General features: G+C 45.9%; 1 protein-coding gene across 1 annotated transcript in view; it reads right to left on the bottom strand.

Moving 5' to 3' along the window:
• The window catches only part of LOC124613365 (sodium channel protein Nach-like), a 100,178-nt gene that overhangs the window by 12,766 nt on the left and 72,938 nt on the right, over positions 1-14,474 (bottom strand). The window contains exon 5 of the mRNA XM_047142065.1: positions 12,891-13,035. Coding sequence (XP_046998021.1) covers positions 12,891-13,035 — 145 coding nt within the window. The remainder of the gene's footprint in view (positions 1-12,890; positions 13,036-14,474) is intronic.

Here is a 14,474-nt window from a genome sequence, read left to right as displayed (position 1 = left end):
AAGGGTCATCACATACGCAAAGTGCGGACTGGCAATCACAAACGCAAGACGATATTGGCCAGTATTGTGATGACCCAGAGTTGCTGGAAAAAGCGGACAACCGGCGTCCCCTCATTGAAATAACCGCGGAAGGAATTAAGATGAGAGCATGTCCGGATTCTGGGTCGGAAGTGACAGCACTTTCGATGATTTCTTACACAAAACTGGTAGGAAGTGGTAGTAAATCATCTGCGATAATCGTAAAAGGGGTCTCACTAGTTCTCGCTTTTGGGGCGAAAAGGAAGAAGGTAGAGAAACAGGTCTTGGTGTCGTTAAGCGACAGAAGAAGTAGCTTCCAGGTGAATGCAACTGTCGCCTATGGGTCGTCGCTCGATTTCATAATCGGTAATGGCACATTCTCGAGTAGAGCGGTGATCATGGATTGGATCTCTAACACAGTGGCCAATTTGTTCGAAGATCCGATCGTATGGTGTGCAGAGGGTACGAAGGGCACAAGTAATTTAGTAAAATGTAAGGAGGACGAGGAAATTTTCATAGATGGACCACGGAAGCTAAAAGGTGATTTATTAGAGGGAACTTGAATTCCTGGTGAAGTAAGTTTGCCGTCCACAAGTCGTGGTGAGAATTCCACACACACAGCCGACGAGAATCTGACGGACATGATGCGACTGATAGTGGGTTAGAGACCTTCGCACATGTACTGTTAGGACTTAGAGGGCCAGAGGCCATTAATGAGTACGTTCCCGTGATAACACCAGCCGTTCATGCGAGTACGGAAGACTCGCTTCAAAAGGAACATAAGAATCCGCAGAGAGAGACCAGAGTCAAATGCGTGACGACAAGCGCGCCGAGACAGTGAGAAACGTCGAAGGTGAAGCCCCCACGGCAACAGAGAAGCTAATGTGGAGTGTAGAATGCGACGGCGATTGCAGAGGAGCACTGTGAAGTGCGCCACAGAAGTACTAACGCCCATTCGCGAGCAGTAGGAGACAATGTTGTTCCCTCCGCGGTCGCAAAATCTGCAAAAGGAAGACGGTCTTCGGAGAACTGCAGGTGTTTTCGAAGTGGTGAGATAAATTGATCACGTCTCACTCAGAAACAAGGCACACGGTAGATGGCACCCTGTGTACAGACGATAAGCCACTAGTGTGCGTGGATAATGCAGAGGTTCATCAGATGCGAATTAGAAAGAGTATTCAAACTAACCCATGGTTGAGACTGCAGCAGAGACAGGAGGTGGAGAAATCTGCCATGGAATTCAGGGATACATTCTCGTTCCTGCCGGGAAGATTTCGGGGAGCAGTCGACAAGGTTAGAGTAACGTGTGAGCGGTCACCGACAAGGAAAGCGTACTCAGTGGCCTGGAAGCACCGAAAAGTCACCAGGGAAGCGATACAGGCTATGGAGGCAGCCGGAGTCGTATCGCAGGCCGCATCGCAAGATGTGAATCCACTTGCAATAGTGCCTAAGAAAGACGGATCGTTGCCTCGATGAGAGGGTGTTAAATGATCACATTGAGGCAGACAGAATAAGACCGGAACCTATCCAGTACATACTGCGCCACTTCTCAGGAAAAATTTGGCTGTCAATCTTCGACGTTGCAGCCGGTTTCAATCAATCTGAGCTCGATCCATCCTGCCGAAAGTACACTGGCATCCTATTCGAAGGGGAACAGTACGTGTACAACCGAGTGCCAGTCGAGCTTAAGGACTCAAGTTCGGCATTCGTGAGGGCCTTGAATGGTATAATCACACCAGAGATGAGGGACTTCTGTGTTGCCTACGTCGATGACATAATTGTCGCGTCTGCAACATTTGAGGAACGTATGTGCCGCATAAAGCAGCTGCTGGTAGTACTCCAGAGATATGGCATGACGCTCAGGCCTGACAAAGCGAACCAGTGCGCAAATAGGGTGGTACACTGAAGAGCCAAAGAAACTGGTACACTTTGCCAAATCATATAGTGCCATCGCGAGCACACAGAAGTGTCACAACACGACGTGGCATGGATTCGACTGATGTCTCAAGTATTGCTGAAGGGCATTGGCACTATGAATCCTGTAGTGTTGTCGATAAATACGTAAGAATACGAGGGGGTGAAAATCTCTTCTGAACAGTACGTTACAAGGCACCCCAGATATGGTCAATAACGTTCATGTCTGGAGAGTTTGGATGCCAGCGGAAGAGTTTACACTCAAAACAGTGATCCTGGAGCCACTCTGTATCAATTTTGGACGGATGAGGTGTCGCATTATCCTGCTGAAACAATTTTGGACGTGTGGGGTGTCGCATTATCCAGCTGGAATTGCCAAAGTCAGTCAGAACGTACAATGGACATGAATGGATGCAGGTGATCAGACAGGATCTTTATCTACGTGTCACCTGTCAGAGTCGTATCTAGACGTATCAGGGGTCCCATATCACTCCACCAGCACACGCCCCACACCATTACAGAGCCTCCACAAGCTTGAACAGTCCCCTGCTGACTTGCAGGGTCACAGAGAGTCGTATCTAGACGTATCAGGGGTTCCATGTCACTCCAACAGCACACGCCTCACACCATTACAGAGCCTCCACCAGCTTGAACAGTCCCTTGCTGACATGCAGGCTCCATGGATTCATGTGGTTGTCTCCATACCCCGTACACGTCCATCCGCTCGATACAATTTGAAACGAGACTCGTCTGACCCGGCAACATGTTTCCAGTCATCAACAGTACAATGTCGGTGTTGATGGGCCCAGACGAGGCATAAAGTTTTTCGTCGTGCAGTCATCAAGGGTACACGAGTGTACCTTCGGCTCCGAAAACCCATATCGATGATACTTCGTTGAATGGTTCGCACGCTGACACTTGTTGATGGCCTGGCACTGAAATCTGCAGCAAGATGCGGAAGGGTTGCTCTTCTGTCACGTTGAACGATTCTCTTCAGTCGTCAATGGTCCCGTTCTTGCAGGATCTTTTTCCAGCCGCAGCGATTTCGGAGATTTTAAGTTTTGCCGGATTACTGATATTCACGGTACACTCGTGAAATGGGCGTACGGGAAGATCCACACTTCGTTGCTACCTCGGAGATGCTATGTCCCATCTCTCGTGCGCCGACTATAACATCACTTTCAAACTCACTTACAGTTTGATAACCTGCCACTGTAGCAGCAGTAACCGATCTAACAAGTGCGCCAGACACTTGTCTTATACAGGCGTTGCCGACCGCAGCGCCGTATTCTGCTTGTTTACATATAGCTGTATTTGAATTCTCTTGCCTATACTTGTTTCTTTGGCTCTGCAGTGTATATCTCGGGTTCGAGATCTCGTCGGAAGGTATCTGTCCGGGAAAGTGCAAATTGGTGGAAATCACGAAAATGAAACGCCCATCCCGAGTGCTTGAATGACAGTTCTTAGGGCTGATTTCATTTGACAGATGACACATTGTCAACTTCTCGCAGATATTGAGTCCCCTATAGACGCTGTTGAAGAAGGGCAAGAGGTGGCGCTCTTCTTCTGAAACGAGCAGGAAAATGCTTTCGAGAAGGTTAAGAGTGCGTTTCATGATAGTATTTGTTTGCTTTATCCTGACCTCTCCGCACCTTTCCATGTCTTCACAGACGCAAGGGCACAAGGCATTGCGGGATGTCTACAACGGGAAAAATGGCTCTTAGCACTATGGGACTTAACATGTGAGGTCATCAGTCCCCTAGAACTTAGAACTACTTAAACCTAACTAACCTACGGAAATCACACACATCCATGCCCGAGGCAGGATTCGAACCTGCGACCGTAGCGGTCGCACGGTTCCAGACTGAAGCGCCTAGAACCGCTCGGCCACACCGGCCGGCTACAACGGGAAGACAAGGATGGGAATGTGCACACTGTGGCCACAAGTAGCCGGAAGCTACTGGACGCAGAGACACGGTATTTCACAAAAGAACTAGACATGCTGGCCATTGTCTATGAGACGAAACAGTTTAGGAGTTACTTGCTCGGCCGGAAAACTCATTTATATACAGACCACCATGCTCTAACATTACTACGAACCGTCAGATACACGAGTAACAGAGTGATAGGTTGGGCCCTGGCGATTCCGGAATTCGATCCGGAAATCATTTACTGCCGGGGTAAACAACAAATTTGCCGACTGGTTAATCCGAAATCCTTTACGGGAGAGGGCGACAAAAATGTCGCGGGACAAATTAATGAGGTCATAACGACAATGTTACAACAATGGGACCATACGTGCATTCTACAGTTCAGCAGAGAGTTAGTCACAGCACAAAACCAGCAGACAGAAATCCGGAGAGTAAAGGGCTTTCTAATGTACGGCGTCGGTGTAGAGGATGTCCGAATTAGAAATACTGGTGCACGATCGACCGGAGGGTATGTTTCAGGTGGAATGTGAAAGAACAAGGATGAAAAACTTGGCTCCCTGACGTACTATTGCAAGATCTAATTGAACGCTATAACAAGCACATTGGCCACTGCGGAGCGATGAAGTTGTACGCGACAGTTCCCAAGGACTGGGAACATGGCGTTCCCAGACGGAAAGTTGCGGCGATAATTACGAAGTGCGACATGTGCCAGCGTGTAAAACTTCCAAACGCAATTGTGCGAGGTGAAATGCATGCCATCACACCAGAAGCACCAAATTACCTGACGTGTGTTGATCATTACGGCGCCGGCCCGTGGTGCCCGAGCGGTTCTAGGCACTTCAGTCCGGAACCGCGCGACTGCTACGGTCGCAGGTTCGAATCCTGCCTCGGGTATTGAAGTGTGTTATGTCCTTAGGTTAGTTAGGTTTAAGTAGTTCTAAGTTCTAGGGGACTGATGGCCTCAGATGTTATAGTGCTCAGAGCCATTTGAACCATTTGAACCATCATTACGGCCCTCTGCCGAAGGAACGGGTCGGGCGGCAGTTTGTTTTCGTTGTTGTTGGACGCATTTACTAAGCACGTCAGGCGTTACACCACAAACCGCACCACATCGAAAAGCTGTGTAAAAATTTTGATGGAAGATTACGAGCACACATGTGGTAGGCCCAAGACAGTCCTCTCAAACCATGCTACGATTTTCACATCTCCGAGATGGAAGGCAGGATTAGGAAAGGAAGTCATCAAAGTGACATTCTCCGCAATTAGAAACTCTCAATCCAACCCCGCAGAATGACAGATGCGCCAGCTGGGAGTGTTCTATAGAATATTGGTTTCTGACAGACACAATGCCTGGGCACAGTAGCTACCAAAGATAGAGAGGTACTTTATTGAAGCCGTGTATTGCGGTGCAGGATACAGACTAATAGATCTACAGTTCCAGAAACCAGAGAAGTCCGTGGCTGAGAGGATTATCAAACCTCCGACGGGAGGAGAGGCAGAGCAAACCAGCAAAGCGTAACGCTTGAATCGAGCCCGAGAGTTCATGATGGAGAAAGCGACGGAAAGAATCGAAAAGGAGCAGCGAAAAAGGACGAAGACTTACGAGATCGGGGACCGAGTCCTCGTAAGAATGGATAACTGTCGGACGCCGAAAAGAAGAAGATAGCCAAGTTCATCCACCTGAACGGGGGTCATACTCGGTGCGACAGGTGATAACACCGAATGCCTACGCAGTTTATGGTGACGAGCGCGCGGTTGGGATTTTTAACGCCCACAGCTGAGAGCGTACATGGCTCAATAGAGTACTGTATAGAAGTAGCGATATCGAGAATTGTAGATGTCTGTTAACAACACGCTGTATTTTGTGAATAGATTTTCTATTGCAGTAATTAGTATGTATTATAATGAGCAATTATTTTTTTTAATTAAACAAATATAGAAAATGTCATTAACAGTTTAATTTATTTACGTGAGTAGTGCCATAATTATGGAATCCTGCACAGACACACAAATGATCTTGCCAGCATGAGTTTCCTTCTTTATATTTCAATAGCTTTCGATGCGTATTTAATTACAGTTGTGATTCATAAAAGTAGGTCATGTTAGTGTTTTGAATCGAGTGCTTGTTGTGGCGATTAATACACACATCAAGAAAAATTTGCATCATCTCGATTCCGAGAGTTCCGGAACCTGTACAGAAAAATGGTGTAGAGATTGACATAAGTATCATTTCTGACCTTTTTATTGCTCATGAGAACCACACATTGCATGTTGTACCACCAAACAGCGAGACCTTCAGAGTTGGTGGTCCGGATTGCTGTACATACCGGTACCTCTAATACCTAGTAGCATGTTCTCTTGCACTGATGCATGCCTGTATTCGTCGTGGCATACTATCCAAAAGTTCAAAGTGGTCCAGGTTGCCCACTCAACGGCAATTCGGCGTAGATCCCGCAGAGTGTTTGGTGGATCACGTCGTCCATAAACAGACCTTTTCTGTCTATCCCAGGTAGGGTCCATGTCTGGAGAACATTCCGGCCACTCTAGTTGAGCGATGTCGTTTTCCTGAAGGAAGCCATTCACGAGATGTGTACCATGGGGGAGCGAATTGTCATCCATGAAGACATATGCCTCGCCAATATGCTGCCGATATGGTTGCACTGTCGGTCGGAGGATGGCGTTCACGTATCGTACATCCGTGACGGCGCCTCCCATGACCAACAGCGGCGTACGTCGGCCCCACGTAATGCCACCCCAAAACAGCAAGGAACCTCCACCTTGCCGCACTCGCTGGACGGTGTGTCTAAGGCGATCAGCCTGATCGGGTTGCCTCCAGACACGTCTCTGACGGTTGTCTGGTTGAAGGAATATGCGACACTCATCGGTGAAGAGAACGTGATGCCAATCCTGAGCGATCCATTCGGCATGTTGTTGGGCCCATCTTCCGCGTAGCATGGCGTTGTGGTTGCAATGATTGACTTCGCCATGGACGCCGGGAATGAAGTTGCGCATCATGCAGACTATTGCGCACAGTTTGAGTCGTAACACGACGTCCTGTGGCACCACGAAAAGCATTATTCAACATGGTGGCGTTTCTGTCAGGGTTCCTCCGAGCCATAATCCATTGGTAGCTGTCATCCACTATAGCAATAGCACTTGGGCGGCCTGGGCGAGGCATGTCATTGACAGTTCGTGTCTCTCCGTATCCCATCCATGTCCGAACAACATCGCTTTGGTTCACTCTGAGATGCCTGGATACTTCCCTTGTTGAGAGCCCTTCCTGGCACAAAGTAACAATGTGGACGCGATCGAACCGCTGTATTGACGGACTAGACATGGTTGAACTACGGACAACATGCGCCATGTACCTCCTTCCTGGTGGAATGAGTGGAACTGATTGGCTGTCGGACCACCTCTGTCTAATAGGGGCTGCTCATGCACAGTTATTTACATCTCTGGGCAGGTTTAGTGACATCTCTGAACAGTCAAAGGGACTGGGTCTGTGATACAATATCCACAGGCAACGTCTATCTTCAGGAGTTGTGGAAACCGGGGTGATCCAAAACTATTTTTGGTGTTTATATCTGAAATTTGTTTAAAATGGATGAAATAACGCATAAGTGAGTTTATTAAGAGGTTGTAAAATGAATGCAAAGATTTCTGTACGTTTTATCAAAATTACTTATAGGTAATGAACGCTTATGCTGTGGTGCTCGATCTGGGGACAAGCCGGTTCGAATTATGGTGGAAAAAAAATTCACTGCCTATATTTGGCCGGCAAATGGCTTAAAGTTATAGATCTCCGGACTTTGCGCCAATGTCCTGGTTTAAATACCAAATCTCTCTGCTGTGTGTCATGAAGTGAGGGCATGTGACTCTGTTGACGGCGATCTGTCCGTTGGACGTGGACGTCAAGCTTGACGGCCCGTTTCTTACTATTCATAAGGAGTATGCTACGTGCCTGCACCGGGTTTCACTCTCTCCCTTCTCTCATCATCATCATCATCATCATTATCATCATCGTACAACACAAATATTACACTACATTACTTTCTCTCTCTCTCTCTCTCTCTCTCTCTCTCTCTCTCTCTCTCACTCACACACACACACACACACACACACACACACACACACACAATACGTACATGTAATATTACAAATTTTGTAATGGAGCATGTTGTAAATAAATAAGCAAAAGAAATCTATATATGAACAGCATGACAATGTTCTTCGGAGTCTTGCAGTAATTCTCAAATGCAAAAAAGAACATAGCATCAACAAGTCATTATACAGTGTGATTATAATTCAAAACACTGTAAAACAGAACGTACTCAGATTGACGTGAAATTTGAAAGAAATGCACGGATAACCCGACCGCCCCACATCCCGTGAAGTCGTCGATTAGTAACTAACAAATACGGAGGTTACAGTAGATCTAATGAGATGGTCACCACGTCGGTGTGGGCGTGGAGGGGCTCCACCCTTTATTGAAACCTGTCCTCCATATCGATATTGAATCTTGTCGGGTGACCCGAATCGTTATCGGATACTAAATGTATCGTAAGGAGGAAATTATTTCATTGATTAAAATGCTGTTCCAATTTCTGGTGGATTATTTTGGAGGCCTCATTATGCCTTTTCAGATATTCTGTGGGAGCCAAAGTTTTATATCCAGATGTAATGTACAATATCATCTTCTTTTGATTCCTATACCTGCAGCATCATCTATTCCTTTGTCTTTCAGGATATCTATATCTATAACTGCATGACTACTCTGCAATTGACAATTAGTTGCCTGGCAGAGGATTCATGGAAGCACTTTCACACTATTTCTATACAGTTCCACTCTCTGACAGCGCATGGGAAAAATGAACATTTAAATCTTTCTATGCGAACGCTGGATTTTGCCTTATTTTATGACCATGATATATTCTCCTGTGTAGGCGGGTGTCATCAAAATATTTGCGCACTAGAAGGCAGACGTTGGAGATTGACATTTCGTGAGAATGTCTCGGAGCACTGAAAAACTCATTTGTTTTTTTGACTACTGCTCCAGCTGGCATATATCCGTGGCACTCTCTCTCCCCTACTTCGCAGTAATACAATACAAGCTGACCTTCTTTAAACTATTTCGACCTCTGCCAATCCTATCTGGTAAGGATCCTGTACAGCACAGCAATACTCTAGCACAAGTAAGAGTACGCACTCTCTTTAGTATACGAGTTCTTCCGGTAGTTGCTGATTACAGAGACCTCATCTGGAATCGATGGCATAAATCCCGCAGTTTCTACATACTAATTTGCCCAGCAACAACAACAATAATAACGATAATAATAGTTGTTATATACTACTATTTTACTGTTGTATTATTATATTATTATTATTAATTGTATTTAATAGTTGTGCTATTAATGTAGTGACATGCTCCACTACCGTGCAGGGGTATTACAATAGTCTTATGTAATAATAAATAAACAGCTAAATATCATCTTTATACGTTAGCGAAAACTGCAACACCACGAACGATTCATGTGGCTGAAATAAGCTTTGTACCACAACTAAGCATGTGACAGTACACGTATGGTTAAGATTACATGTCTGTTCATGACCTTTTGACTTCGGGAATTCAATAAGTACACACGTGCCAGAGCCAGAGCCTCTAAAACATTTTAGCTTAGAGTGTCTGGGTACGTTCCCGTGAAAACCCCACCCAGATCGGTTCCATGCGAGTTCCCGAAGTGTCAGTGGTTTTCCTACGACTGTGATAAACTATTGTGTAAAATTCATGTGTCCGAGATATTCGTAGGGCGAAATGTCAGGCAAGATTGCAAGCTAATGAAGTACTGACAACTGTGTTCCATCGAAGACAGACTGTGGGCCACGCGGGTTTAGCCGAGCGGTCTCATGCGCTGCAGTCATGGACTGTGCGGCTGTGCGGCGGAAATTCGAGTCCTTCCTCGGGCATGGGTGTGTGTGTTTGTCCTTAGGATTATTTAGGTTAAGTAGTTTGTAGGCTTAGGGACTGATGACCTTAGCAGTTAAGTCCCATATGATGTCACACACATTTGAACATTGTTTTGAACAGTTTGTGGAATTCTGGCATGATCACTCCACACCAAAACACATATGGTTAGAAACTACCCTGCTGAAATAAGGCAAATTAAGTTGCTGAAAGAGAGGCGGTCCCATGGAGTCGTAAGAGCTCCCTAATGTAGCGATTATTGCTGATGCTGCCCCAGTACATGGAATTCGAAATCGCATATTGTACGAGGTGCATTCAAGTTATAAGGCCTCCAATTTTTTTTCTCCAGACTGGAAAGAGATAGAAACATGCGCATTGTTTTAAAATGAGGCCGTGTTCATTGTCAATACGTCCCAGAGATGGCAGCACCGTACTGCAGATGGAATTTTACCGCCAGCGGCGAGAATGAGAACTGTTTTAAATACTTAAAATGGCGACGTTTTCCTTACTTGAACAGCGTGCAATCATTCGTTTTCTGAATTTTCGTGGTGTGAAACCAATTGAAATTGATCGACAGTTGAAGGACACATGTGGTGATGGAGTTATGGATGTGTCGAAAGTGCGTTCGTGGGTGCGACAGTTTAATGAAGGCAGAACATCGTGTGACAGCAAACCGAAACAACCTCGGGCTCGCACAAGCCGGTCTGACAACATGATCGAGAAAGTGGAGAGAATTGTTTTGGGGGATCGCCGAATGACTGTTGAACAGATCGCCTCCAGAGTTGGCATTTCTGTGGGTTCTGTGCACACAATCCTGCATGACGACCTGAAAATGCGAAAAGTGTCATCCAGTTTGGTGCCACGAATGCTGACGGACGACCACATGGCTGCCCGTGTGGCATGTTGCCAAGCAATGTTGACGCGCAACGACAGCACGAATGGGACTTTCTCTTCGTCGGTTGTGACAATGGATGAGACGTGGATGCCATTTTTCAATCCAGAAACAAAGCGCCAGTCAGCTCAATGGAAGCACACAGATTCACCGCCACCAAAAAAATTTCGGGTAACCGCCAGTGCTGAAAAAATGATGGTGTCCATGTTCTGGGACAGCGAGGGCGTAATTCTTACCCATTGCGTTCCAAAGGGCACTACGGTAACAGGTGCATCCTACGAAAATGTTTTGAAGAACAAATTCCTTCGTGCACTGCAACAAAAACGTCCGGGAAGGGCTGCGTGTGTGCTGTTTCACCAAGTCAACGCACCCGCACATCGAGCTAACGTTACGCAACAGTTTCTTCGTGATGACAACTTTGAAGTGATTCCTCATGCTCCCTACTCATCTGACCTGGCTCCTAGTGACTTTTGGCTTTTTCCAACAATGAAAGACACTCTCCGTGGCCGCACATTCACCAGCCGTGCTGCTATTGCCTCAGCGATTTTCCAGTGGTCAAAACACTCCTAAAGAAGCCTTCGCCGCTGCCATGGAATCATGGCGTCAGCGTTGTGAAAAATGTGTACGTGTGCAGGGCGATTACGTCGAGAAGTAACGCCAGTTTCATCGATTTCGGGTGAGTAGTTAATTAGAAAAAAAAATCGGAGGCCTTAGAACTTGAATTCACCTCGTATGTTGTGCTGTTCCGAACCATAGCCCTTGTTGTTTGTCTGCTGTGCCTCTTAACATAACAGTCTGCCAGATTGTGACCACCACTTTAGTATCTAACGCCTATGAAATCTTCACCGTAGGGGAAATTGAAGTGACACACTTTCGAAGACAATATTTTGTTTGCAGTTTGGCGGAAACAGTGTTCACGCCCATTTTACGGTTTGAAGCGCTTATGGTCTCTGAGTCAATGATGTAGCACGTGTGCCATCAGTTTACCCTGAAGCAAACACCGTGGACGCAGACAGTGGAATTGATTCGAGACAACATTACGGATTAATCTTTTAAGTCCTTTGTAGCGATAAAGAGAGGATGAGAGTTGATCCATTCTGTGATCATATTGCTTGTACTAGAGCCTGTCCGGCACTACAGAACCTGCTCATCCAAAAAGTTTCGAGACTGATTTTATTTGTGGCATATGAGGCGGCTTGAACTAAGAACTGTTAATAACAATGTGCATTCGACCAGTTAATTGTGAGCAGGCACTGTTAGGTATTGGGCGTGCAATCGTAGTGTATCAATGTTGTTGTGTCACAAATCCCAATGAAGCAACATCTCTAAATCAAGTGTTCAAGACATTCCGTAGAATGTTTGCCCCACACACCTTGACTCCCAGACGAAAACAGCGACCCGTGGAGACCTACTACGACTTGACTGAAACGTAAATCAAGGACATTTTTTTCTTGAAAAATCTTGGTGTTATCAGTAGGAACATTCCGCAAAATGACAAAGTGCAAAACACATTAAGGGTCAACACCCTAACAACATAACTGGCATTGAAGACAACAAGATGTGGGAGCTGAACGAGAAGGATTTCTCTGACCGTTTCATAGGATTGTATGAACGTTATGTGCATTGCACTTAAATGAGAGGAGACTATATAGAACACGTGCAGAATTAAAACCGCCATCTTAACTTTTCTCTGTCTTTTATTAATCCAGTCTTGGAACTTTTTGGACTGACAAAGTACTACCCTCTCCTTAACAACCCTCTCCTTACCACCATCTGGATACATTCGTCCATTACATAATAGAATACCCTTTAGAAGATAAAATGTCAATATATTACAAATCCACTCCCTGAGATGTGTCATCCTGTCCCAGTTGGACTATTACACAAGCTGATATTGTGGACTTTTGACATTCAAAGGACATACTATCAGTTTATTTCATGTTTCAAGTTATTTTGACGGCGTTGCATAACAATGACTTTTCTGGTCACATTGCCTTTTTTACCAATTCACAACTTATCTGCAACCATAACTACCTACTTCCAGTACACAATCTCTAAGGTTGATCGTATGGGTTGTTACTGTGGGTGTTGCAATTATCACAAACGTCGTTGTACGGTCTGCGTAAGGCACTCAGAAGATGAAGTCTCGGTATGCAGCTGTGCGTGCTCTTACCCTATAGCGATTGTCCCATCGATGTCCTTGAGCGGCAGGCGGTGTCCTCAAGAAGATTTCCAAGCCGGAGAGGGCACCCCCCGCCACATTGCGCCACACTTGGCACGAATCGCTATTGCCTGACGTCAAGCGAGGTTCACCGACGCTGTAAAAGACCAGACCGGTTACTCATGGGAACATATTCCATAATTATCGAGAGGGAAGAACAGATTCAAGTGCAGAGAAGGTCTGTTAAGACAGGCAACTGAAAGCAGTGCAAATAAGCAGAGTGTATTCAGTGTATGAGGCAACACTCACTGCTCGGCTGCAGCGGCAGAGAACGTTAAGTGCTGGAGCATGGCTGGCACAGCTGTCAGACTCAGGCTGATTAAAACACGCAAACGATTCCTTGAGAGGCGCGAGTCACTGGAAGACGATGTTCGTCCTGAAGGATCCCATCGTGTCATCACACCGTGAATGGTTGCAGAAGTGAATGATCTAGTTTTGGACAACAGCAGACTCACCGTGGACGAGATCCATCGGCTACTGGGTATTAGCGTGGGCACCGTCCACAGCATAATGCATCAACACTTGAACTTTCGAAAAATCTGTGCGCAGTGGGTTCCCTACCAACTGAACGCCTAACAGCGCAATACTCGAATGGCACTGTCTTTGAGTCATGTGCAACGTTATCATGAGGAGGAATACGGACTTCTGTCGCGTATTGTCACAGGTGGCGAAACTCGGTGTCACCAGTTTGAGCCGGAAGGCAAGCGTCAGAGCAAGCAGTGGAAACATGCGACTTCATCACCTCCAAAGAAACAGAGGCCGTGCACACAAGTTCTGGTAAGGTCATGATGAGCTTCATTTTTATACCACAAGGACCCACGGCTTGTCGAGTTGTTGGAACGGAGAACCACCGTCAGTGCCCAGCGTTATCAAGTCACTTTACAGAACCTTACACGAACCATCAAGTCGAATCGCCGAGCCATGTTGCCCAATGGCGTTGAAATTTTCCCTTTGTATGTAAAGAATGACAGTGCTGGAAAAACTCTTACGTTATTTGATTTTCAAACAGCTGAGAAATACTCAACGTACTCAGACAGTTTTCTCTTTACTTATTCTGATCATCACTAAACTGACACACAATATTTTTAGCGCAACGCAATCTGACTTTCAAAAATCCATACAAAAGAATGGCCCTGAATAACAATAACCTATACCTTTCATCAGTCACTTACCTCACAAAAACCTTCGTACTCGAACTACTGCAATACAGCGAACGCCAATACTGCCAGCTGAATAAAAGTTTCTAACTACTGAAGGCAATAACTACTGAAAAGCAAAGTTAGCAAATGAAAGATTTTGATAGAGAACAAACAATGTATTTACCTTAATAGTGCTCAAAAATCATAATATATATCTCAATTCATGACATCCAGCCTTATAAATTTCCTTTTTCTGAAGGACACACGTCCAGATCGTCCGGCCATAGTAACCTCTCAAAACTCTGACATCTCTCCCCACATTCACCACTGCTGGCGGCTCACCTCCAACTGCCCAACGCTACGCGCTGTTCAAATCCAACTGCCCAACGCTACACAA

The sequence above is a fragment of the Schistocerca americana genome, chromosome 4 (assembly GCF_021461395.2).
Source record: "Schistocerca americana isolate TAMUIC-IGC-003095 chromosome 4, iqSchAmer2.1, whole genome shotgun sequence".
In the NCBI taxonomy this organism is placed as follows: Eukaryota; Metazoa; Arthropoda; class Insecta; order Orthoptera; family Acrididae; genus Schistocerca; species Schistocerca americana.
The sequence above is the reverse complement of the archived record's forward strand: the minus strand, read 5'-3'. Positions and strand labels throughout refer to the sequence as shown.